Genomic DNA, 27,924 nt, shown 5'->3' on the forward strand with positions numbered 1-27,924 from the left:
AAAATATTAAAATACAACTTGTGCCACTATTTAATGGGCTCAATACACCAAACATTTAAATCATGTGCTACTTAAAAGTAATTTCACTTAATCTTCTATGGCACAAACAATATACTAGAGCTAATAAATACATTTTACAAGCCAAAACAATAAAAAGGTGGTAAAAACACATTACTGGTGCAGCAATGTGAAAAGGCAGAGATGACTGTAGTCAAGATAACAGTAAAATTGATTTGATAGATTAGGACAACATATATAAATATAAATAAATAAATAAATATACTCCTTGTTAATAACAAGAGTGTGGAATGTTACACTAAAACACTGTTCAAATCCTAGATAAAGCACCAGCTAATACTAGCCAATTTACATTTCCATGAGAAAAAGCTTCTTCCTTGTTCAGAATAGGCCTGCTTTATAAGAGATAACAGGTAAAGAGTAAAATTACGATTAAAGAATAAGACTATTGGTTATTCAATAAGTACAGGGAGTAAAAACGTCACGGTAGCTGCCCATCACCACAGCATTCACAAGAAAGCTATTTTTGGAATCAGATAAATAGTTCTGCAGTTTCAGAGAACTAATGTTCCATTAGGCCTCTACAGAAACTGAAGGCAAATCTTCTCATCTTGTGACCTCTGAGTTGAAAATGTACTCTGTACTCATTTATACAAAAAAAAARGGGGTATTTTGAAGCCTAGGTATGTACAATATGTAAGGTTGTATCTTTATAAGCTCGAATTTCATGTGTTGAGCAGATGTGCAAGTTTTCCACAAAGATATGCAGCAACTAAACCTACCAAAAGTACAAGTGGCTATTATAAATAAAATAAAAATCGTAAGAAAAGTTGCAGAAAGTGCAGCTTTAAACAGCTTTGGAATATAACACATTTCTTCATGTCAACTCAATTTTGTTTCTTTACTGAAGCTTGATCATTGGCTTTCCTCACTGAGATATACATAGCTGTGCATCTTGTCAGCATTACAAACTGGAAGAACTTACACTTCATACAGCCACAGAAGAACACTGACTTCTTAAACATTTTATTTTCAGTCAAAGGAAAACCCATCAAAAATCCAGTTGTTCTTCCTTTATTGCACTCTATAAAACTTCTTGTTATAATCAAGAAGTCAATAAACAGTAATAGATGAACATTCCTTAAAATTTATAGTTTAACTCTTAAAATAAATTTTATATAGAAAAGATACCATTTACAACCCAATCAGTAGTAATCAATCATTATGTACTCACAGACAATATTAAATAAATTGTATGCAGCAGTTCCTTTATAGGGCAAACTGAGGGGAATATTTTCTCCTTAGCAAATATAATATTCCACTGTTAAAGAGCAATTCAAGTCAACTTTGGAGCAACTGTGATATACACAAATTTCTTATAAGAAGCTCAAGATTCACAGAGTATATCAAGAATATATACAACCGTGTCCAGTGCATAGCTTAACAGCAGCATGTGAAAACTTTAATATCTTGAATTGGCACACCATCACCTATAGTAAAATAATTTACCCAGTAAATGCAGTGTATTTAGAGAATGCCAGTGAGGCACAATAAAACAATAATATGTAGTGTCATTAGATATGTAAGGAATAAATAGCGTGATTTTGCTCTGGAGGTCAGCAGCTTAGAACAGTAAAGACTTCGCCCTCGAAGCCATCTTCTGAAGGAAAGGGCTCCTCCTTTCATCTGGTTAGGAAACAAAAAATAACAAATAAGTAATCATGAAGACAGATAAGAAGCTCCACTGTAACCTAGATTTTTGGGGACACTATAAACCTTCTAGCTGGCATGCAGTAATGGATGCCACAGCAAAGGTCATTAGCACAAAGGATTTAAAGGCAGAAAGAAAATAATATTAATAAAAGTGGAGGAAAAGAGGATACAGGATATTTGTGTGTTATATAATTATACATACTTACTAGAGATGTACAAGAATAATTACATTCATACACGTTTTATTTAACATCCACATGTATAGTGTGTAATATGGTAAGTGACATTTCAATACGAACATAAATAAGGTATTACGTGTCAACCCAAACAGAAAGAAATCAAGGATATATTTTCCATACTTAGTATGCTACTTTGAATGAACCTCTTCATGGCATTACCACCCCTATGATATCTAGCACCATAAAAGAACACTTCACATTTAGCTTTCACGAGCAGAAACAAGGCAGAATCATAGAAGTAGCTGATTCATACCATTGTTTACATAGGAAAAGGACAACTCAAAAATCAGTAACTCTCAGTAATCACGAAGAGAAATCCATGCACCAAGTATGAATGAGAGTTCAAAGAGAAACAGGTAAGGCTGAGGGAAAATGTGGAAAAGGAAGGACTAACACAATGGTGTTTACATTCTGTGCTGTCTTCAGTCCCATTTGCAGTATACAATGGGCACACCACTTTTGAATAGCTTATAATTCAGGATTTTTAAAAGCTTCTTATTTATTTACCTTTCGCACAATAACATGTTCACTAGGATTGATAATTAAGGCTTCTCTTTCCTCCTCAGTTTCCATCTGAACAGTGTATTCTGTAGGTATAGACCTGTAACCACTTACTTCAAATCTAGAGAAAAATTGAAAGAGTACAGAATACTGAATTATCTACTTTTCAGAAGTACCAAATTCCCATTATAAACATTATTTTGCATACTTAAATTACTSGGGGAGATTTCCCACAAAAAGCAGTAAGATGGGGTTTATGTTGCCAGGTCTTTTAAAGTCTCTATTTTTAATCTACTCTCAAGATGTTTCATTTATTCAGAATAGCCACCATCCTCTCTAGTTCATTAAATAGTGATTTTCTGATCACTACAGTGGTAGAGATTTTATTTAGGCAGATGGATAAACATATTTTAAATCAACTAACCTCTACTAACTTGGCAAAAAAAAAATACCACCAACTACTGAGTCCAACATCAGAAACAAAAAAATAAATTAAAAGAAAATCACAAAACTCTTAATATACTCTTGATTAAAAGACTAGGTCTAGCTTTTCAAAACGCTAGAACCCACACACATGCAGGACCACAGACTTTCACTGCTGCATGTACTTACGAACAGGTTCTATTATTTGCCTCAGAAAGCTAACACCTTTTCCTATCAGTAATTTCATTAAAAACAAAGGCAAACAAAAAATCTGACACTCAGATTTTCAGTTCAGTAGCACACTATGCATTTAAAACAACCTTAGTGCCTCAGAAAGCCTCACCATGCATTCGCCCAAGGGGAAGTGGAAGGGGAACGGAAAGATGGCTTAAACTCTCCAAACGTGCAAGTTATTTCACATTCMTGGGAGGACTTAATCTAGCAGTCTAGCTGCTATGTATTTTTTAAAGAAAAATTCAAAAAGTCTTCCAAGAATATTTACCTGTTACTTTGCTCCTCAGAAAGTCCAAGAGCCTCCTCCGCAGCTTCTCTTCTTCTCTTCTCTTCTGACAGCATTTCTGTCAGTTGGGAGACAGCCTGCTGCACTGAATCATATTGTTGCTCAGTCTCTGCAAGTCTAAGACAAAACAGAAGTCAATATTTTATGTAATGAAAGAGTTAACTCCRTCATTTTTATTAAAGAATTTATTTTTTGTTATAAAAATAAATTGTGTGCTTTAGATTAGGTATTGAAATAAAGTCATCTATAAGCATATCTCTTTACAAAAGTAAACTTTAAATATCACCAAATAATAATAATTCAAGAATATGACTAGATTCATTTAATCTACTATAAATCCAGCCCCCCCCCCCATTTAATCTACTATAAATCCAGCCCCCCAAAAAAAAAAAAAAAACTTGGCGAGATGGAAAAGTATTACTTTTATTCTTAAAACATAACTGTCAGGAAAATAATATTTCTAATACATGCTCTCAGTCCTGACCTTTTTCTGAGTTCATTTAGCTCCATATTGTCTATCTCAACAATAACTGCAGATCTTTCCTGTGGCGCTCCTGGGGGAACTTCTGCTCTAACTTCATCCTGGAAAATATTAAGGGGGGGGGAGCCAGTCACAGTTTTTCTAGTTATATAAATTTTTATTTCAATTAAAGAAGTCATAAGCAGCACAGAGTAGTGGAACAAACCCCTAATGTACCTTTTAATTAATTAATTTCTGGAGTTACAATTTTCTAAACCTGTTTTCCAATGGAAAGTTGATAAAGAAAAATGACTGTTCATGTTGCAGAACAGAACCCAGTTTTGGGATAACAACTGGACTTGAAAGGTACATGTACACTATATAGTACAGGACTGTGCAGCAACTTCTGAGTTATCTGAAGTGAAAGAAATGTTTCTATGCTTATGTAACACTGACCATAGTTTCATAAGTAATGCAGCTATTCTGCTAACAAAATCTCAGATAAACTGTGTGTGGTATCACACTGTGCCATACACAGAAGCCAGCTCACACAGAGGTAGCTAAGATGTTCGTGCAGTACTGAGTTCTTTATCTTGCATTTGTGGACTTCATTCCAGGCACAGAATTTGCCCAGGATATTTTGAGTATTTATGATACCCTCTGACTATCTAACTGGTCATTGCAGATAGAGCTGCCTAAATTCCTGCTATATGGTATAACATACACAACATGATGAGGGCAGAAATTCTGGGACCTGCTGCAGGTTGAAGACAAGTCATGAGCAAGCTGGGATCAGCAGCAGGGGTGGCAGTAATTAACTGTTTGGGAATAGATAGCTTTATGTATGTGAGGAAGAGATGATGTTAGGAATCTAAAATCTCCCTTTATCGTCTCTCAGATAATCTATGCCTGACATAAATCTTAAAGTATGCCCTTTAGCTATGCCTAAATTCAGAACTAGTGAGCATTTGGCTGTGTGAAAACACTGGAAACTCTGCTCAAGCAGCCCCATGCTCTGCAAGCAAACAGTGATGGATGTGGAGTTGGAGTGGTCTGTGAGATAAGAGTGGGATTCATTCCTTTTCCAGTTCATAGTTGTTCTTGTTTGCTTTTATTTATCTTTCTGGAAAAAAAAGGGTATTTTACATAAGAATCTGTACAGTATGTTAGGGTTTTGTATTAACAGATCATTACTGAATAAGCAAGGGAGTTCAGGAGGACTTTTTAAAAGTAAAGAGATCACAAAGGAAAGATTATAGACATTTATGAGAGATTACAGAAGGTAGAGAAATGCTGAACAGGCTGTATGGACCTCACTTCTGAAAATATTACTCAGACATCTTGCAAATGGTTCACAACTGCTGGGAAATTATCACTAATTCCCGAACAATCTAATTATTAGTGATGATTATATTACCTCTGTTAGCTGTAGGCCAATTCAAAAAATAAGACACTTCAGAATCACAAAAGCATCTCTGAACACCTACCTTAACTGAAAAATCAAGTAAAAAATAGCTTTAGAGCAATACAGACAATTATCTTCCTTATAAGTCTTCATGGGCAAAAGCAAAAGTACTAATACAAACAATTTACATTGTGTTCAGCATAGGAAAACTAGCAAACACATAAGCATAGAAGAAAAAAAAACTTAATAATGCTTGCATATACTCATTTTACCTGAACAGTGCCTTGAAAGGGTGTCACCTGCATTGTCTGATATTCCCTCTCTAGTCTTAAATAGCGATTTTGCAAATCAGTGTAACGAAGTTGGTTATCCCTCAGAGTATGAGACATAGTCTTCAATTGGGCAGACAAGATGGCATTCTCTTCTGCTGACTGCACTACCTGGAAGAAATTAACATTTAAATAAATAAATTTCAGGAATTATCTCCTCCAGGAAATTATTACAGAATTGAGACTGAATACTGTTTTTAAAAAGTGCATCAGTGCATCAACTTTTTGGCAAGGTCACAGTTTGGTAAGATTCAACTAGTTGTTTAACAAACTGCAGAAATAATGAAACACATGTATTTATYTCTTCTATCATTAATATCCCCAAAACAGAAACTGCAGGTTTTCCCCCATGCCCTCCCTGTATTTCCCTTGACATCACCACCTGGGAAAACACAGCATACGTAGTTGCTACTTCAGGACAATGCAATACAAGCCAGCTTGACACATATTCATCAAGCAGTCAATGAACAGACAGCAGTCAAGTTTTCATCTTTTCAAAAACAGAAAGTCATCTGGGTCTCCTCTCTTAGAAATTCATCTTTACTTGTAGGAGCTGGAGATTTCTATGTATGTTTCAAAATTTGGTGGAAATTATTACTAGGTTTAATGTTGGGCGAAGCAGGGAGAACAGATGCAATGACAGACAAAGACGACAGCTGAAAGGACACATAAGCCCGATTTGCTCTGAATACTAGGCTACAAAGAGAAAGGTAAGGGTTTAGGGAAATATTTCCAAGAAAGTTTATAAACTTTTGCAAACTGAACATACATTATTTACCATCTTTACAGCCACAAACTGGTTCATCAAGAAATTGTAAGGAAACATTTCTGAGGCATTTTAAATTTGGTATGAGATTGCTAAGATCTTATTCCAGCTAAGACAGACGTGTGTTTATGTCTATAATGAAAAATATTTTATTTTGAGCAGAACTTCAGTAATGCCCCATCAATCTCCTTAGAAAGCAGATTCAAATAAACCTCTCAGTAAAACAACTAGTCACAAAAGCTGCAGCAGAAAGACATTATAGAGGTTTCATATGGAATTTCTAGCCAGAGCCAACACAGTTGTTTTGAAGATTCCAAGTTTTAAAGCACTATAAATTTGAAATATACAACATACTATCAATTTAACAGTGAAAAATATTTGTATGTTGATACCAGTTCAGAGTCACATCAACCATTTAGGATGCTGTTTCAAATTACCTTCAAATTAATCTGCTGAAAATGAAGATCCTTCTGGTGTATCTCCTGAAGACAACGTTGCAGTTCATTTTGAAGCTGATTCTTCTCAGCTAAAACATGCTTAATTTCCTCAGGAATGTCTGCACTTCCAGCAAGGGAGGCAGTTTCTAAAAACTTAAAAAATATTAATATATTCAGGGCCAAAGGTATGAGAGTTTTCTAAACAATTATATATAATTCCAACACTAAATATACATATGGACTAAACAATTTCCTTTTCTGAAAAGATCTTTTCAGAAGTTAATCCCACATTGACAACAGATTTTACTTATATAAAGATTAAACTAAAAAGTGTTTTCAACTTAAACACTTCAACAGAAATATAAACATTAAATATTACAAATATAATAATATTAATAGTTAAATTTACAATATGTATAAAAAATAAACTATTCTATATCCCAACAGACATTCTGTTCAATACCTTTTATTCATGATTTAATCGCAGAAGATGAATAGCAAATGATAGGCATAAACTTGACTAAGATGTTTTTARTGAAATTAAAGGAAATATAATCTCTTCTGCTTCTCTTGGAACAGAAAAGGCAAATAAGAATAATATTTTGAAAAAACACTTTCTTTAAACCTTTAATGAAAGTAGATGGCAATTGCCAGACTGGGTCTCAGCTGTTGTCTTTCTAAATCGGGTATTTTTGTTCCTGGCAGAAGCAAGCTCCAGCTGCTTCAGAGGACGTGCAAGAATGCTTCCATTAGGCACATCTCTCCCTTCTCCCTCTCAATTAGGTCCTATTCTAGTTTTCAATAATTAAGAGATTGATTTAGGTTCTGAAGAATGAAATTTAATAATTTGTTCAAATCAAGGCAACAAATACTGAAAATTGTTGCTATCAGTGTAATTTCCAATTCTTTTTTGAATCCTGTTAAAAACTGTGTGCTTGATAACACATTGCAGTAATGATATCTCTTAAAAATGTTACCAGTACCTGAAAGAGCATAGCCTTTTATTAATTTTGCAGCTGTTGGTGAATGTTGCTTATTCTGGGTTTACAAGAAAGGAGAATGCAGACTCTCTGTTCACCTATTTACATCCTTCACTACTATTAAGTATTTATTTCTTTCCTACTGTTAACAATTCCATTTTCATTACTTTTTTCTGTTTTCTGTATCATGCTTTTCACCTTCCTTCTTGAAACTTTTTTTATATTGCAATGCAATACTACTGTGAAGCAGCTGAGTTGAAATAGTCTACAAATGATTTAGTCAAGAAATGTTTCTTGTCACTTTTCCTACTATTTTTTCAGCATCTAAACAATTCATTTGATTTATATGAGTTTTCTAAAAATGAGAAATATGAAAACCATCTTGTTTGTCTGTCTGCTCCCCCATTAACATTTGAATTGGTCAGTCAATTTTGAAATCAAATTTGAAGGGGGAAAAAAGTCAATGTCTCAAGAAATTTTGATGTTTCTACACTTAATGTGATGACTGGTGACTAGGGAAGACAAATCCAACTTGTACTACCTACCAAGAGAGAGTCAGGCAGAACTCAGCTGCACTACAGGGTGTTTGGCAGCTGATCAAATCAATCAGTATGCAAGGACTTGGCGGCCAACAAATACATTGTTAGCACCCTACAAGTGTTGGTACAGCATCTTATTGTCTTTGAACATGTGTATTATAGGAACACAAAGGACATTGGTATTAAAATGGTGAGAATAACAAGAGACATCATACATATGAAATTGGCACAAGAAGCCAGATTTAATTAATATTCCTGCTCACGGACATAACATGTTTCATCTCAGCTACTAGAAGAATTCTTCCTTGAGCTGTCTGATACCTCCTTGTCCTTCTCTTGATTTGAYAGAATTAACCGAGAATCCTGTAAATTGCATTAGTTTTTCTTTTTCCTTTCCAACATCTGTGTCCGAATCTGGCAGCACCAGGCCCGCTGTTGAGCATTTGCATGTTCCCACTCATTCATCTGGTTTGAACCATGTCTTGAACCTGTTCATATTATATTCTGGATTTAACTAACCTATGACAGTAAATTACAAGATTACTTAAGTGACCTATTAATATGACTAACTCAGTAATGAGCAAATACTGTTACCTTACCATTTAACCACAGCAAACTGTGACTCCGTTTTGGTTAAGTATCAATAACAGATTCCTGACAGTTCTTTGTGAAAGTTTTTTTCACATTTTTGACCATTAAAATATATCATGATGCTGAGCTCCCTCTGTTATTTTATCAATACACGAGAAACTCATAATTCTTTGTTTAAAGCAAGTTATCAATGTTAAGATAATTATTGCAACTCATTTGCTAGTAGTTGTAACTTGCTGTTTTGACCTCAATGTGGTACTGAAATACATACAACAATCTTGCCATCTCCCCTCCTACAATATAATGCACTGTACCGTTCTCATTTGGGAAGCAGTTTGCGATTTTAATGCAACTAACTGATCAAAGTAGATTTATACCTCCTGTTACATTTTGTTTCTTTACCTTTACTGGGTAATTGCTTCCATCAGAGACTGATTTCTTAACAATCATGTCTTGTTGCAATTTCTGTAGTTCTGCAATCTGTTGGTCTTTCTCAGCAACTGTGATCTCGTATCGATTTCGCAATGCCTGGGACTCTGAGAGGAGGAGGTCTTTTTCCATTCTGAACATAAAATATTAAACTAGCTGTTTAATGATAATATAGTACATACAAGTCAATGAGAAGACAAAGCTGTGCTCCCTGGTATTTCTGAAATAAATAATGGTAGTTCCTAATTGCAGATAATATTCATATATGGAGCACTATATGAACATTTGCAGTACATATTTCAGTTTAAAGACATCTGCTAACAAAAAACTTGGAAAATAAAGCCTTGAACACAATCATATCATGTATGCCTTGCTAGCTTGGAGACCAGCGAAGCTTATCAACTGTAAAGATACAAAAATCTGTTAATGCAGCATACATACCTGAGCTACCTGAAGAATAAGGTTGGGCAGCAAAGCAGCTCTAGGTTGTAGCAGTATAGAGTGCTGCTCAAAATATTCTAGCTTATTTCAAGTACTTGAATTTGAAGAGGCATACCCTAGACTCAAAAGACTTCATGAAATAAACAAACATGCCACATGAACAGAAAACGCTGTCATATACAGGCAGTATCACAAAGGGTGTAAAAGCAAATTGAATTCTGAAAGATTTAATTTAACATAAGCTTTTGAAGTTTGAAAAAAGACTATTCATGCTGTCCGCAGCTCAAGTCTACCAGCTCGAGTAAGATTTCACAAATTCATGCTTGTTTGTTCATATTTGCAAAGATAAATCTGGGAATGACCTTTTGATCTACATCCTCCCCCTCAAACTTCTAGTATAAAACAGATACTAYTTGAAGCAGATCTTAATTACAGAAATTGCACTATAGACAATAAAACGCAGTAAGACACTACAATACTGTCCATCAAACAAAATTAACACCACTGAACTGATCATAACTGCTTTCTCACTTCTAATTATCTGCACAAGTTTAGTTAGAATCTGTCTTAATTTACAGGTTCTACCTGGAACAGCAGTCTAAGATAACCAAATCCTGAAGTGCCCCCACTGAGCACCACTTTAAAATGACTATTGCTGTCTTAGATGTGAAAAGCAACCTGCAGACTTCGGGAAGTGTTCACAGGATTATGCTCAATGTGTGTATTATTCATTTATTTATTACAGATGATATGAGTTGTGAGAAATGCTGATGTGAACCCCTGAATCTGCAAAAATATTGCTCAGATGTGAAATGAAGTTAATTTTCAATACTGTAGTTGGCTAAATACACAACATCTCAGACATCTTTAAAGAGAGAGATCTAGGGGGAAAATGTTCAACCAAATAAATGGTTACTTTTGTTGAGAAGAGAATATGATATCAAGCATAGAAATTAGATTCTCAAACTACAGCTCCATATATCCTAGTCGCTAACAGGACAGAAATCATTCAATTAAGACTGTTCAAAATTTTATATTCACAAAGAGACCATTACATTTTATGTAATTTTATTTATAAATTTTATATATTTTTAATTATAAATAAATTTTATTCATTTACTATTTTATATTCATGAAGAGACAAAGATAACAGTGAATAAAGAAAACAGCGTAAAAGTTGACTTAACACATTACAGAAACATTCTTATCCTACTTTCTGGTAAATCAGACAAAATTTTATTTCTATGTCTATTTCTCATCATTTTCCAAACTCCACTGAAGAATTCTAAACAAAAGCCACATCCATTATTTGTTAAATTTAACATACATACCTTAATCCAGCAAGCTCATTCTGGTATGATGCAATCTCTCTCTCAGTTTCTGCTTGGAAGGCCTTTGTCTGATGCAACGCTCTCTCCAAATCATCAACCTTGTTCTTCAGTTTTGATATCTCAATGGCTGCAAGACTGGCTCCTTCTTTAGCCTGTATTTAATAAACAGGATTAGTGAACCAGAATGAAAACCGTACTACTGAAGATTCAGCAGTGCTAAAGTTCTAACTACAGACTTAGCTTTCTCATTTGCTCCTCTTTAACAGGGTGATTACCTAATCTCTCAAATTCTAACCATACCTTCCCTAGTCAGATTATGTTTTCTTAGCACTCACACAAACTGCAAGGTTAAACTCCAGAGCATCTCTAAGCATTCTCAGCATTATTACAAAAACAATCTACAACGAAATATAGCTAATTAAAACTTACCAATCTTCCCCTATCGATCTGAGGTGTATCCAAAGTACTTTCAAGAGAATTTATCTCATTGATGCTGTTGCAAGCAATGGCAAATGAAGCTGTGTTCTCTTTAGTTTCAGAAGCTAGCTTCTGTTTGCTGAGTTCCTGCAGCAACTTGTCTCGGTCATCCTGAAGACTTGCCATAGCCTTGGAAAATGCTTCAATCTGGTGAACAAAATTTCCACGCTCAGACGAGAGCCTATTAATCTCCAGTTCACGACTGCCTAATGTCTTACGCATATTTCTAATTTCCTCAGCAATTTGATCAAGTGTGACCTTATTTCCAGCATCAAAAGGCACTTGATTCAGATTAGCATTTTCTTTGAGTACACTGATGAGTTGTAATTTAAAGTTGTCCAGTTCAGCTTTAAGTTCATCTCCCTTCTTTTTTTCAGATTTGAGTTCAGATGCATATCTGCTCTGAAGTACTTTGAAGTCCTCTATTATCCTATCTCTATCATTTTGCAGAGCAGTCATTGCTTTCCCAAAGGCTTCATTTTGGGATCTTAGTTCTCTATTCTGAAATTGAATTTCTAATATTGTCTTCTGTGCAGAAGCATCAATTTCAGCTCTGTGTTCACATGTCAAAACTGTGTTATTGTATTTCTCATCTGTACCATTATTATTTTTGCCTACTGATTTCTGGGCTTCCTGAATCCTCTTCTGAAGTTTTTCTTCACACTGTTCACTGGATACACTTTCCTTCTTCTGAACATTGTCACTAGATAGCAGTTTCTCTCCAGATTCAGAAACAAGCTTCTCTTTGTTTAACGATGCAATTAAAGATTCTAAGTCATTTACTTTGGATATTAATTTTTTATTCTCATGTTCCAAAGATATAGTAGTATCCTTTTGCAGTTCATTGGTCAGTTGCATTTCTTTTATTTGTTTTTGAAGATTGTATTTTTCTTGCTCAAGATTTTTAATAGAATCCAATTTTTGCTTAAGCGAGTCTTTCAGTTGATGATCTTTCAAAGATAAAACTTGGTTAAGATCTTCCCTATACTTTATTAGCTGTGCACTTAACATTGCATTTTCAGAATGAAGATCATCTATCTGATTGAGAAGTATCCTTAATTCCTGTTTCAGAGCACTGTTTTCACTTTCATTGCCAATTATAAGACTGTCTCTCTGATTTAAAACATTTTGGTGAATATGTTCCAGTTCTTTGTATTTAGAAAAAAGATCATCCCTGTCATTTTGAAGAGATGACATTGACTTTTTAAAGGCATCTATTTCACTGGCAATTGCAGCTTTATCTTGACCTGCTCTGTCTGCTTTCATCTGGAGACTTCTCAGTTCATTTTCCATCCTCTGACAAGACTCCTCACATCGTTGTCTCTCTATCTGCAAGAACTGTAACTGAAGCTCATATTCTTTGATCTGTTTTCTGTGTTGAGTCTGTACCTGAAACAGATAGTCAGAAATTTCATCACCTTTTGAAGAAATGAGTAGGGAAATTTCTTTATCTTTATTATTTAACATTATTTTCATTTGTTCAGAAATGGCAATTTGCTTTTCCAATTCAGCGTGAGTCTTTTCCTTTTCTGCTAGAAGTTGTTGCAATTCTTGTTCTTTCCTAGTAAAATTGCTTTCCAGTGCTTTTATCTCTTTTCCTGCACTTTTACTGTTCTCTATGAGGTAATTAAGAGAATTATTTTCTTTAAGAAGTGCTTGCAAAGCTTCTTCTTTTGACTGAAGAACACTCTCCAACTCTTGCTGCTTGTTGAGAAAAAGTACATTTTCTTCCTTTATTCGGCAGAGCTCTTCATAGCACTGTGTATCGACAGATTTTTGTCTCAGATACAGTTCATCTTTTGTCTCCTCTGCCACAGAGTATTTGATATTCAGTTCTTGAATTTCAGCCATTTTGTTTTTCAATTCATCTTGTAAAGACAAGATCTTTTTATTACTGTCTTCTATCTGTTTCTCTTTACTTTGAATGGCCTCCTTGAATTCTACTTCCCAGTTTTTCATTTCACCAATTACCCTGTCCCGGTCACTTTGAAGAGAAGACATGCACTTTGTAAAAGCAGCTAATCGGGCCAAAGTTGCATTCAAATCCGCTTGAAGCTTCCTGTTTTGTGAGTCCTTACTGTTTACCTCCTCTTGCAACTCACAAATCGCACTGACTGCCCTGTCTTTTTCTCGCTGAAGGGCACTGCGTCTTTCCTCTAGGTTCAACCATTCTCTTYTATGAGCTGATTTTAATTGTTGAAGATTACGTTCCAAATCTCTCTCATATTCTCTCTTTTGGATTTGTAGTTGGTCTTCTTTCTTCTTAAGTTCTTTCCTCCAATTTAGATTCTCAGCTGTAAGCCTGTCCAGTTCATTCTTTGACCTATCCAACAAGTCCATCTGTGAAGAAAGCTTTTCATTGAGATGATATATTTCTTCATTTGATTTAGCAAGCTTTTCTGTCATATTACTTAAGTCCTTTTCAAATTTTTCACTTTTTGACTGTGATAGTTTCACAGATCTTTCCAGGTCCAGGATCATCTCCTGGAACTTTATTGAATCTTTTTGCAAATGGCTGATCTCCTGCTGTTTCTCCTTTAGGAGTTCTTGTAATTCTTTTGTTTTGGTTTTAGTTCCACTATTATCTCTCTGAGCACATTTCACTTTCTCCTCAAACACTTTTACAAGATGCAACTGCTGTTCTTCTTTTTCTCTAATCATGTTACATTTTTCTGCCTTTAATTCTTCCAGTTGCTGTAACAGTAAGGTATTCTGCACCTGCACTGATTTCATTCTATCGGTAAGATAATCAACTTTTTTAATGTGGTTCAGCAATTCTGTCTCAAGAAATTCTCTCTCATTCTTTACTTTATAAGAACTTTCTTGTACATTTTCTAATTCCTCCTGTAACAGACATTTATCATCCTCTAAAATCTTAACTTTTTCATTCAGACTAACAATTTCTTGTGTAAGACTTCTACATTCTGTGTCTAGTTTTGTGAAACAATTATTTTTATGATCCAAAGATTTTTCAGTTTCTTTTAATTTTTCTGAAATTATTTTTCTTCCTTGTTCTAGGACAAGCACATCTTGTTCTTTTTCAGAAAGTTTATCCTTTAACATATTAATGTCTTTTAATAATGATTCATTCTCATATAATGCATCACTGACTTTAGATTGCATATCATTTTGGTACAGCTCCATTTGAACTTGGAGGTCTCCCAAAGTTGCTTTAGTTACAGTGATGTCATTATGAAGGATGTCATTTTCATCCTGAATTTTCTCTAAAGCCTGCTTTAAATTTTCAGAAGTTTGTTTCAGTTGCTCATTTTCCTCCATTAGCTGATGATTCTGATGAGTGAGTTCATGAAGGCGATCCTGATGTTCTTCCATCCTCGCCTCTTGCTCTCGTATTTGCCTTTTTGCTTTACTCTGTAATTCATCAACTTCCAATTTTCTAGATTCGCTGAGCTGTTTCAGCTGGTTCTTTATAACTTCATTTTCATCAATGAGTTTTTGAAAATGCTCCTGAAGTGCCTCCTTCTCAGATTCTCCTTCTCTGAGTCTTTGAATAGCCTCTTGCTTCTCTTTTCTAGTGAGGTCAATAACTTGCCTCATATCTGCTATTTTACCACTGATATTCTCATATGCCTGAAGAAGTGATTCATACTCTTGCTTTAATTCACTATGTTTAGCCTTCCATCCTGTTAATTCAACTGTCTGAGAATCTTTTAAAGTATTTAGTTGAAAAGAAAAGGCCTCTTTTTCCTGAACTATACTCTCCATCGTAGATTTAAGACTTTCACATGCAGCAGTTAAGTTTTCATTTTCAGTCAAAAGTCTAGCATTTTCAGAAACAAGGCTCTCCTCTTCACACAGCGGAGAAACAGCATGTGAACTTTGTTTTTCTCTACCAAGCTCTGACACCAAATGTTCAAGCGTACCTGTCTTCTTCACCAGTTCTTCTCTTTCCAAAAGTAGTTTATCAATCTGATCTTTCAGACATTTGTTGTCTCTCAGGGCTTCCTTACGTGATATTAAAGCTGCTTGTAACTTTCTCTGAAGGCGCTCTCTGGATTTTTCCTCTGCTGTAGTTCTTTGCTCTTGTGGTTTAGAGTCATTTACACTYGCAGGTTTTACCAGCGGCTCTTCAACCATTTGCATTTGTTTCTGGATTTCACGTTCTGTTGCTTCTTTCAGTTTAGCTCTTCTGGAGTAATCAGTCTCTGAGAGCTGAAAACAGGTGCCTTTATCCTGCAACTTTCCTTGAAGTAAATTAATTTCTGCACAAAACTGTCCCAATTTCTTTTCAGTATCATTTTCTTCCTTAAATTCTTTGCATGATACCACAGGACTGCTTATCTCAGCCTTTTCGTGTAGCATCCGTAGCTCTGTCAATAGTTTTTTGTTTTCTTCACTAAAATGCTTTATCTCCCTTTTCATATTAATCAGCTCCAAATTGGACTTTTCTAAATGACTGATAATTTCCTCTTTCTCACTCTTCATTTCTTCAAATGCTGTTCTGTAATGATGGGCTTCTTCCTGGCCTTCCTTTATAGCTTCCTTCAGTACTTCCTTTTCCTGATCAAGCTTTTCTTTGAAATCCATGAATGAACAACGCAATGCTTCTATTTCTTCATTCTTTTCTGCAATCTCCTTCTTAGCTTCCTTTCTCAACCCTTCCAGTTTCTCCTGGTTCATCTTGTAATCCTCTTCATTCTTTTTAATAAGTGCTTCTTTTTCATTATTCACATGCTCAAGTACTGTCTTAATGTCTATAGCTTCAGTCTCATACGTTTTCAGCTTTTTCTGTAGCTGACTTATCTCCTCCAACATGCTGCCTTTATGCTGCTCCTGCTGTCTCACACAGTTGAAGTCGACCACTTCTTCTCTTCTGTCACCAAATTCATCCGACATCTTTCTCAGCTCTTTCCTTAACACTTCTGTCTCTTCCTGAAGTTTTGCATAATTACATCTTAGTTCTTCTAACTCAATGTCTTTACTTGCTATTAAAATTATTAAGTTTTCTGGCTCTTTTAAGGATGCATCCTGAACCTTACTTCCTGGTTTGTTTGATTCCAAATTCCACAGGTCAGTTTCCCCTTCTTGCAGCACCACCTTACATGAAGCCATCTCTTCCTCTGGAGGACATATTTGTAACTGACTAAAGTCAAATTCTTTACAGTTCCTTTGAAGAACTTTCCAGAGTGCTTTATGTTCCTGTTTGAGATGCTCAAGCTGTTTCTTCTGTTCATCAAAATCTGCTGCAAGTTTAGGGTGCTCCTCTCTTTCTTTCTGAATTTTTTTGACATCTTCTTTGCTGACCAAAAGTTCTCTCTGTAAGGCTTCTTCTTCATTTTCCAATTGATTTATTACATTAATTTCATTGCTACAGTCCAGAGACTTCTTCCTGTCATCATCAGCCTCGCCAGAACTAGAATTTTTCAACAATTCTTCCCTCTTTATAATTTCAGACCTTGCATTTTCAAGAGCCAGCAAAAGTTCAGAACGTTCCTCTTCATGTGCATTTGCTCTTTCATCAAGCATATATTGCATATGAACAAGCATACGGTCTTTTTCCTCTAAAGATTTGAGGTTCTGCTCACATATATTTTGTTTTTCAGCAATAACATCTTTCAGTTCTGCAACATTGTCCTGAAGTTCCTCTAAATAGGAGGCTTTTGCAGACAAAATTTCATTCAGATTACTTATTTTGGTATCTTTTTCTAAAAGTTGTTGCTCCAAAGTTCCAAGACGAGACTCAAAATCTTTCTTTTGCACTTCAGCAGATTTCATCTCGTCTGTTAATTCATGAACCTTCTTCAACAATTCCTCTGTCTTTTTTTGCTCTTTTTCTATTTCTTCCTGTCCACTCTTTTCTAGTTTTCCAACTTTTTGCATTAGATCTTTTCTTATTATCAATGCTGCTTGAAGTTTCTTTTTCAGGTTCTCTTTTTCCTTGCCAATTTTCTCAAGATTAAACTGCATCTCCTCTTTTTCATTCATTACATCTTTAAACACAGCTTCTCTACTGCTTAACATAACCTGACTATGCTCCAGTTCTTTCTTACAATGCTCAAGTTCCTGCAACACTCGATTTAGTTCCTCTACAGACTTACTATGAAGAGCTTCAAGATCATGCAATTTGGCATTTAACATATTTCTCTCTTCAGAAAATTTCAGCATTTCATTAGACAATGATTCCATGACCTCGGTAACAGAACAGTCCTTTTCTTTCACTTGCTGACTTAGACCAAAAATTAAATCCTTTTGCTGATTTACCTGGGAAGTTAAGTTTTCTATGAGTTGGTCTTTTTTCCCCATTTCTTCCAGGAGACTTGCTACTTKTTTACCTTCAGCATTCAATTTTTCTTCGCTGGTTCTAACTATTTCTTCTGAGTTATTTATCTTCTCCTGAAGAAATTCAACCTGTTTATTCATTTCTGCAAATGATTCTTCTCTTTCTTGCAAAAGAGACTGTTGTTTACATAATGTTTCCTTAACAGTGACCACTTCTTTTGACAGACATTCAATTTCAGATTTGTAGGTACACTTGATCTTTTCAATATCACTCTGCAGCAAATCCTTCTGTTCTTCAAGTGACTGCATATTTTTTAATTCATTTTTTATGGCATCCATTTCTTTCTGTTTTTCTAAAAGAATCAGCTGCAATTGTTCTCCTTCTGTTGCTTTGCTCAAAATAGTAGCTACCAGGGTGGAGAAATTTTCCAACTGAATTTTAGTATCAGTTAGCTGCAGTCGGGAATCTGAACTCTGTGCATTTTTTTCTGTACATAAAAGCCTACTACTAAATAATGCAGATAAACTTTGAGTTAATTCCTCTTTTATAAGATCCAGCTCTTGCTGTAAAGACTCAATTTTACTATCTTTTGATTTAATTTCACTTTCTAAACTGCTCAATTGCTCACTAAGACTATTATTTTGTAAAGTTGCCCTATCAAGATCTGCCACCCATTTGTTTTCTGACTCGAGCAGACTTTGTTCTAGAGTTTCAAATTTAAGTTCTAATTTAGAGAGTTCTTCACCCTTTACACTAACCTGCATCTGTAACTTCTCTTTTTCTGTCTTCATCTGCAGTTTGACAGCATCTATCTGCATTCTTGATAAACTCTCACTCTTTTCTAGTTTTTCATTAATTTCTTGGAGTTCTTCCAATTTCTTTTGTAAATGATCTTGCAATGCAATGAGTTGTGTGTTTTCAACTGTCAGTTTGTCAGCATCTTCTTGTAATACATTTTTCTCTTTCACTAAAGACTCTAACTGGTGCTGCAGACTAGCTATTAGAAGTGCCTTGTCATGGCAGTCTTGAGATGATTTGGAATTTACATCATTCAACTCTAACTTTAAACTTTCTATGTTTTCAGCTTGTTCAGTGCACTTCACATGCAAAGACTCCACAGCTAATTCTTTTTGCTGTAAATCTTGTTTCCATGTAGTTATTTGGTCTAGTGCTTTTTGGTGCTCATTTTTTATATAATCAAGTTCAACTGTCAAAGAATCAATTTTCTTCTGATTAATTTCAAAATTTTCATTCTTCTCCTGAAATTCCTTAGTAAGATTTTTCATGGCTGCCTCACTTTTCTGTAATTTTTCTCTGAGAACCTCAATCTCACTAGAAAGAACATTAATGTTGCTATCTGCCAACTGTATACTGGTATCTTTTTCCTTTAAAGAATTAAGCAGTCCAGTAATAACCTCTTCTTTTTCACTAAGAGCTGTATTAAGTTCAGTTCTTAGTTCATATTGTGCTGCAATTTTTTCCTGAAGAGATAATAAGGCATGCTCCTTCTCATGGACTAGTTCTTTTGATTTTTGTAGTTCTTGTGTTAGCTCATGTATTTGACTCTGAAGCTGAGAAATTGAACTTATTTTCTCTTCATCTTTGCTTGCTTTCTCATTCAGGGTTTTGAGAAGACTTTTATTTTCCTTAAGTGAAGATTCCTTTTCTAATAAGGACTGATTTATCTCAATTATTACACTTTTCTGATCTTGTATTTCTTTTTGTAGATTCATTTTCACTTCTTCCAGCTCCACAACCTGCTTCTTTAAGACCTCACATTCATTCTCTTTTTCCTGAAGTTGCATCTTTAACTTCTCACTGAATAATGAAATATTACTGACAGTCAACTCTTTTTCTGAAACAAGCACTTTTAATTGTTCTGCTTCAGAGGTTAAAAGCTCTAACTGTTTCTGCTGTGTAACAGAAGATTCCTGTACTTCAGAAAGGTGTGCTTTCAAACTAACATATTCATCTAACTTTTGTTTTAAAGATTCATCCTTCTGTATAATTGATTCATTCAACTGGGCTGTTTTTTCTGTCGCATTTCGAAGCTGATACTGAAGGTCAGAAATAACCTCCATATTCTCAGACAGCTGAACCCTAAGTACATCAGACTCTTCAGATTTATCTTTAAATAACTTTAATTCTTGGGTTTGCTTCTTAAATTCATTTTCTTTCTCCTGCATTGCTTGTCTAAGCTGACTGGTTTCAAAACTGTGCGCTTGTATTTGGTTTTGCAGATCTGAAACAATCTGCAAATATTGCACTTCTCCTGACATTTTACTATCCTTCATTTGCTGAATCAAAACCTCCTTTAGAGAAAGGAGAGTTTCTTTTTCTTCAAGGATGGTATTTAACTTTTCTTTTTCAATTATTAGGCCATCAATTTGGTCCTTCAAAGCTAAAATATTATGACTTTGTTGGGACAAGTGTGTACTTAAAGCAGCTACTTCATCTGACTTTTTCATTACCATAGCATTAACTGTTTCAATGTCTACTTTCAATTTTTCACTTTCTAGAGTTGTTGTATTGACTTGCTCTCTTGCTGAAACAATTTCAGATTGCTGCTGTACCAGCTGTGACTGAAGAACCTCACATTCATGTGACTTCTCACTCAATAAACTTGCAAGATTCTCCTTTTCATACTTAAGCACATCTACTTCTTTGCTTAGTAACTGTAACTGATTTTTTAACCCTGTACTTTCTTCCATTTTTTCTGAAACCTGCTTATGAAACATCTCAAGTTCTGAGCCTTGACTTTTTACAGTCAAGTCTCTTTCTTCTATGCACTGAGATAACAYTGTTTTTTGATCTTTAAGATTTTTAATCTCATCCTGCAACTCTAAAATAAGAAGTTTACTCTCTTCCATTTCCTTACATAATGAATTATTCTGAAGGATTTTTTCTTCTAGAGATCTCTTCTTAGTTTCAAAATCTGAAGTTATATTTTGAATGTGTTTCTCCAGTAGTAAATTCTTCTCCTCGCTATGGCTCAACTCTTGCATTAGGGTACTGCATTCAGATAATTTATTATTTAACATTTCTTCTTTATTTATTTCTTTGTCTCTAGCATCCTTCAGCTGAATGAGGAGTGATTGCATTTGTTCATGCAACTGTTGTGTCTGTTCCTTGCTTTCAAACAACTGATCAGCTAGCACATTACACTCCTTTGTTTTCTTCTGCAGCTGTTCTGCAACTGAGTTTTCTTTTTGCTCGACAAGTATTGAGAGTTGCTCAATCTCTTTTACCAGTGTGTCTTTATCACAGCTTAGCACTGAAAGATTTTTTTGGTACTCTGCAGTGCTAACAGATAACTTATTCTCTATTTCTGCCACAGCCTGGATTTTGTCTAACAATTCATGCTCTTTTAGATCCAGTAGTTTGGATAAACTCTCATTTTCACTGATTAGCTGTAGCTTCTCTTTTTCTATCATATTTATACTTTTTTCCAGATCTTCATTTGCTTTTATTTGCTCTGCCAATTCTTCTTCTTTCCCTTCAAGATCTGCCTGTAATTGTTTATTAGCTGAAGCTTTTTCTTGTGTCGCCATTTCCAGCTTGTTAATTTGTTTTTGTATTTCACTTAATTGATTATTAAGTTCTTTGCAACATGTCTCTTTGGCTTTCAGGTCTCCAATTAATTTAAACTTAGTCTCTTCATTTTCCTGCTCCAAAAACTTAAGCTTCTTCTCTAACGAAATAATCATCTCTTGTTTCTCTTGTAAATCTTTTTTAATTGTTTTCTGATGTTCAGTATGTTCTGTAAGCTGTCTAGATAACTTAACCAATTCTTCATCTTTTCTAGCATCTTCCAAAACTAGCTTGTTATACGAATCTTTAACTGCTTTTAATTCATTTTCAAGAGTCTGTTCCTTACTCTCTTTCTCTTTAAGCAAATTGTTCCATTTTTCCTTCAGAGTATTATTTTCCTCCAGCTGATTTTTCAAATATTCAGCTTCTTTTCTTTGTTTATTCTCAGTTTGTTGTAGCTTTTCAGATGATTTACTAATTTGTTCTTTCAGCAAAATAATCTGCGAGTCGCACTCCATAAGCTTGTTATGGTATGTGACATTGTTAGCCTTGATTTCAGAACGGAGCTCCTTAATGATAATGCTATTTTCACTAATTTGTTTTATTAATTCCTCATTTTCTCTGGTTTTAACTTCATTCTCAATTCTAACTCTTTCTAGCTCCTGTCCCATTGTATTGCTCTGCTCAGAAAGGACAGATATCTTTACGCTTGCATCTCTTATATCAGCTGTTTGTACTTCTTTYAGCAAGTGAGTTTCCCTTTCAGCCTTCAGTAAAGCTTCTTCCATCCCTCGTACTTCCTCCTCTTTGCATTGTACTTGACGCTTCAGGAGGATAACCTGTTCAGAATATTCTGTCATATTCAAAGACAGGACAGACATCTCCCTGTCTTTTTCTGCCAGCATCTCTTTAAGATTATCAATTTCTCTTTCACGTCTCTGGAGATCTTGAATAAGTTGAGATCTTTCCTCTAAATGGCTCGTATTCAATTTGTCAAGCTCTTCGTTTGTCTGGTCCAGATCCAGCTGCATCAATTCTACCACGCCATCTTGTTTTAAAGTCTAGACATGAGAAAACAATGTTAGAATACTTCAAACATACAGTAGAGGGAAAAAGAAAGTTACACTCCACATGTAGAATTATTAACTAATAAATCTCTCTCACTTAATCTCTTAATACCTGAGTAACTGTATCATCATGAGATAATAACGTGGTATCTCAGGATTGTTTTAGCATTCAAAAACATTAGTGTATGAAATTTTTAGCAACTAACAATGTTTTTTGCTGTCATTTAAATGAAACAGGTCAAAAGCAGAACTTTTTTTTCTTTTTACTTCACTTTAATGAGTTACCTTTTCCTTCAGAGTAGCAACTTTTTCTGTTAGGTCATTGATGGCCATTTTCTGCTCAGTGTTCTCTGCTTCATATGTGCTGCATTTCTTTAAGACTTCATTGAGCTTAGTATTAAAAAATAAAGTCAATGCAATAAAATTTATCAAATTACATTTAAAATTTAATACAAGTTATAATATTGAACTTACATAACACTGGAATTTATACCTTGAAATTAACACAGAAGGATCACTTATTGGCTCAATAAAATACAAACACTTTTTTGTAAAACAAAAAAATACTTAATTGTCCAAAGCAACACAGATGGAGTTTAGTGTTGGGTATAAGAAATCTTTACATTCAACTTAAAGTAAAGCAGTTACATGAAGTAAATAAAATCGCTTTCAAACAAAAGAGCGAAAGCCTTCAGATAGGGAAAATAGCAATATTATTGCTGGAACAGAAATAACTTAAATACTATTTAACTTACTTTTTGTTCAGTATGCACCAACTTTTCACCAAGCTCTTTATTCAGAAGATCCTTTTCTTGAAGGAGTTTCCTCAAAGCTTCAATTTGCTCTAGTTTTTCTGTCGTGCTCAATAGTTTTTGCTCCCTTTCCCCAAGAGAAGTTTCAAGAAAGCTATTTCTGTCATTTAATCTAATAAGAAAATATGTATTTAGACCACTGAGAATTTTGTTTTGAAAACAAAGCTTGCTTTAAGCTTTCTAGGCTTATTAACTCCAAACTATGTTCCTAAAAATATAATTATTATACACTTCATATTTAAACTTCCAAAAATAATACAAACTACAAACAGAAGAATTATTATACACTTTATATTTAAACTTCCAAAAATAATACAAACTACAAACAGAAGAATTATTATACACTTTATATTTAAACTTCCAAAAATAAAAAGCTACATACACCAAAAAAAAAANAAAAAAAAAAAAAAAAAAAAAAAAAAAAAAAAAAAGCAGAAGCAGAAATCAAGTAATTAATTTTCAAGCTTTCTATTAGATTATACTCCCTGTAGCTCATTAGGTGCTTAATCTTAAAGCAAAGAAAGCTAATCCTGCATGGAGTTGTAAAGAACATTTGTTTTACCCTTTCAGCTGCTCATTCAAACCAGACATCAGAATCTGATGCTTTTCAGCATCTCGCATTTGTTGGTTACGTAATTGGGTGAGCTGAGTTTGCAAACGTTCATTTTCATTCTGCAACAAAACAACAGTGAAGGGAATTATTGCTCACAAATGTCCAAAAGTAAGAGAATTGAAGTCCTGAAAACTTGCCTCTTTAGGGTATTTACATCCTACGGAATAATAGAGACATATTCTAGCATATTAGCAGATACCAGTGCAAAAATACAACTTTATACGCAAAACAACACACACACACACTCATACTGTGTTAAGGCAGCTTACTTAAGAGGGGAAGATATTGCTCTGAAAAAATACTCTCCATATTGGTTTGAAGACAGTGCCAAAACTGCAGTTTTCTTGGCACATTTTTTTCAGGTTGAAGGAATACAAAAACCTGCAGGAGACTAGAATAATATACGGGCAGTTGTGGAGAAGAAGAAAAAGAAAGCAAGCTTCATTCACACAGCCAGCTTTTTTGCACGGTATAAATCTCCTACTATAGCCAGATACACTGCACCAATTCAAAGGTAAAACCATAAAGAAATTCAGCAACATTAACAAAAAACCAAAAGCAGAACACACATCCAGAATCAACAGCAAATAGGACAAACGTGGCAAACTTGTCACCTCTAGTGAAAATAAGCTAGTACTCTGGAGGATCAAAACACACCTGTACCGCCCTCAATAGCTGCCCTTCTTCCTCTACACCAAACGTTACCTGTATTGAAAGGCTTTGTTACAAGAATCTCAAACATTAATTAATACAATAATGTATTGCATCTTGATATTAATAATAAATTCATTTTTATATATGCAATTTAACAAAGAACTGTGAGGCATGTACCAACGCTGAGAAGTTTGAGAAAGATCAACTATGTCATTTTGTGAAAACTAGGCTTAAAGAGTATCACATACAATTCATCAGTCAAGCACTATTAAAAATAACTTCTAATAAATGTTTTGTTTACGGTTCCTTTTGGTTCATTTTATATATGTGTGCACATATGTAAACATGTATGCGTGCACATATGTATACACATATATTTGTATGTGCATGTATACTTATAAATATAAGAAACTTCAGGGACATAAGAAGAGTGGATTTATGTCAGCAGCAACAAAATCCTGACCTTCTGGATAAGGACCTTTTCAGAGAATTATGAAAATCATGTTGCCTTTCATACACACATTTTCCTACAACAAATAAGAAAGCTTCTTCAAAAACTGCTTCACAATTTCTCTTTGTGTGATGACTTCTGCTTTTGCTGAACAAAAGTGACAGGCTTAAGTGACAGCATGATACACTATGAACATATACTCTATTTGCAAGTACAAATTAATATTGTATTTATAAAGTACAAAACAGGCTTTAGATACTTTTGCTCGTTGAAAATTAACGTTTTTGCATTACTGCAGGCCATAATTATAAGAATATAAACAGAGAACTAAATAATGCTCTTCGCAACAGATTTTACATAACCACAAAAGCTCACCTGAAGAGCCTCCACTCTACCCTGAAGTTGCAATCTGTCTTCCAAATCCTGACAACGCTCTTCTAAACACAGAATTTGTTCCTGTAGTTGATTTCTTTCCAATTCCAACTCTTCAACTACAGTCCGTAAACCTACTTAAGTCAAAAAGAAAAAATTGTATTTCAAGAAAGGTCTTCAAAAATTCCTGAAGTCTAGAAATGGCTTTCAGCTTTACTTTCTCATTCTCATTGATGTTGGGTACATTCAGCTCCCAACCATTTTCAATGGGTCCTGCACATCCAAAAAGTAGACAACAAAAGTATCCCTCACCTCTCAAAAACTAAAATCAACCTGCATAGCTCAAGAGTTCTTATAGAACTTGGCAAAAGTATCCAAAGTACTGTGGCTCAACCAGTAACTTGGCTCGTGTCGCTTTAATCACTAGTTAATCATGTATTGTAGGATCAGATTCTAGAGAGGTATTAATGAACAAAGTAAACTGGACTGTAGCAAAATTTACAAGGGAATCTACTCCAGTTTACCAATAAAATGTAATTTCAACCTTTGCCATAGATGCATTTAAAAAAAATGCATTAAAACACTAGACCTCTGAGATCAAAACTGAAACAATACAACAATGGAATATAATTCTCTTCTGCAACAGAGTCATATAGGTTGGAAACACATTCACAGAAACAAGACTAGTAACTTAAAAACAAATATGATCTTGCCACATAGCATATTTGATGGGCACCAGGGCTCAACTAATCCCAGTGTTCAACCACATTTATATCTTACTTTTAAATCACACTAGGCAGTTCATCCAGCACGCACATGCTTCAAAATGAAACAGAAGAAAATGCAAGCCAAAAAAATTCAACAAAGATTAGAATACACCACAAATGGCTTGTTAGTTGAATTTGAAAACAAAAATAGACACAAAATACAGATGCTGTGCATGCCTTAATAAACTGTCTAGTCGCTATCACACCTGCATTAGGTGAAGTGTACTCTGGCCACCAACCTCCCATGTTTTCTCCTTCAGCTGAATCAGTGCTATCCAAGGTGACATTCAAATCTTGAAAGCATTGTTTTCTATCAAAGCTGTATTCTTCCTATTCACAAAACATGAAAGTGAAGTTTAATTATAAGAAGAGAAGCAGCAAGGCTAAAATACATATTCAGTTACTAAAAGGGTATTTTCTATTAAAAATCCTGAAATCCAGCAAATGATTGTGGTGCTAAAAAAGTACATAGTGTCACTGTGGACACTAGAGTAATTGTCCAGTAGCCAGTTACTGTTCCAGAAAAGCCAAGGTCTCCCACAGGTTTTGTATAGTATCTGCCAGGCCTCTGAAGAGGCTCACAGACATCTAAAGGTCAGTGGATAGCTACCTCTGGATACCTCAATTGGACCTCTGATTTCTACAGTTAATAGGGTCCCCTGAAACTTAGGGTAAAGTAATAGAGCTAATAAATATAAAATTATTCTTCCAATGAAATATAAATGTGACACTGACACCCTTAATTCCTCTTACAAAAGATTATGATTTTTTCTTACAAGTAACATCACYGACTACCTAGAAGAAGACCTGAGTGACCTGATACTATTTAGATACTTCAGTAATGATCCACTGACAAAAAAATTCACAGACTGTATACTTAGAACAAAAACAGTCTTTGCATATTAAACACTTACATAGGTTCAAGCATTTGAATTGCTTCACAGGATAGCTCTTCACTATTTCAGTGTAAAATTGTGTAGATTCACGACTCAAGAAATAAAAAGGTATGATGCCATTAGAGTTTCTCCTCATCTTCCAGCTACATATATGATCCTTTATTTTACCACCAAAAGCACATATTTACATCCATCTTTCAGTTACATGACTCATCTAAACACACGAAGGGCTTAAGAACTTAAGCGTAAAGCACTAAGACTTTCCATGTTATTAATTAGCATACAGGTAAAAACAGACTCTCATATCCTCTAACCCACCTGAAGCTTCCTGCTGGTCTGGTTACTTTTTCTTCTTGCCTGCTGTAGCCTGCCAATTCCTTGAACTGTGGTCAGTTCCTCCTCCAGCTCCTGTTGCCCTGAGACTATGGCTGGATCAGAGCAGCCAGGAAAGAACCAGTCATCCTCAATCAGTTTTGTGCCACAGGAAAGCAATTACATTTATATTAGACACTACGACATAAAAAGAGATCAGGGACAGACTGAAGTCCCTATGAATGACTGACAGGAACAAGATTATAGAAGCAATCCATTGCATTCACCTTGATATTTCCCTCCAACAATGCTATGTAGAACATAAGAATAATGGCTGCGTATCTCACTAGGAAGAAGCAAACTGAAGTCTAACTTTATTTATTCATCAGCTTTAAAAGAAGACTTTATAGGAGAGACTGGAAGAGGTGAGGTTATGTTGATACTAGAAGACTACAACCAGTTAAAATGCCAACTTACAGCTCATTTCAATTCTCCAGGTTAAATTTACCAGGTTAAAAATACCTCATTTGTATAACAAAGCCATCAGCTGAGACAGCTATAACTTTTACAAACTAAACAACCACATGCATTTCTATCACAATGACATGT

The 27,924-nt window shown here is 34.7% G+C and overlaps 1 protein-coding gene across 6 annotated transcripts in view; it reads right to left on the reverse strand.

Moving 5' to 3' along the window:
* Nucleotides 1–1,076: 1,076 nt before the first annotated feature.
* Nucleotides 1,077–27,924, reverse strand: part of LOC146598165 (uncharacterized) — a 43,643-nt gene continuing 16,795 nt past the window's right edge. For 2 of the 6 annotated variants that reach the window (XM_085300937.1, XM_085300941.1), the window contains 15 exons: nucleotides 27,322–27,431; nucleotides 26,314–26,437; nucleotides 25,344–25,477; nucleotides 23,813–23,922; nucleotides 23,194–23,362; nucleotides 22,724–22,828; nucleotides 11,552–22,432; nucleotides 11,123–11,274; nucleotides 9,324–9,483; nucleotides 6,812–6,964; nucleotides 5,552–5,719; nucleotides 3,899–3,996; nucleotides 3,397–3,531; nucleotides 2,478–2,592; nucleotides 1,077–1,704 (listed from right to left, as the gene is read on the reverse strand). In XM_085300937.1, the coding sequence (XP_085157063.1) occupies nucleotides 1,546–1,704; nucleotides 2,478–2,592; nucleotides 3,397–3,531; nucleotides 3,899–3,996; nucleotides 5,552–5,719; nucleotides 6,812–6,964; nucleotides 9,324–9,483; nucleotides 11,123–11,274; nucleotides 11,552–22,432; nucleotides 22,724–22,828; nucleotides 23,194–23,362; nucleotides 23,813–23,922; nucleotides 25,344–25,477; nucleotides 26,314–26,437; nucleotides 27,322–27,431 (12,773 nt within the window). In that variant the 3' untranslated portion in view covers nucleotides 1,077–1,545. Of the gene's footprint in view, nucleotides 1,705–2,477; nucleotides 2,593–3,396; nucleotides 3,532–3,898; nucleotides 3,997–5,551; nucleotides 5,720–6,811; nucleotides 6,965–9,323; nucleotides 9,484–11,122; nucleotides 11,275–11,551; nucleotides 22,433–22,723; nucleotides 22,829–23,193; nucleotides 23,363–23,812; nucleotides 23,923–25,343; nucleotides 25,478–26,313; nucleotides 26,438–27,321; nucleotides 27,477–27,924 lie in introns of all 6 variants that reach the window. The other 4 variants (XM_085300940.1, XM_085300939.1, XM_085300938.1 and 1 more) reach the window with 4 other exon arrangements.

This window comes from Rhea americana, unplaced genomic scaffold (genome assembly GCF_003343005.1).
Source record: "Rhea americana isolate MKP2758 unplaced genomic scaffold, rheAme1 scaffold_17, whole genome shotgun sequence".
Classification (NCBI taxonomy): Eukaryota; Metazoa; Chordata; class Aves; order Rheiformes; family Rheidae; genus Rhea; species Rhea americana.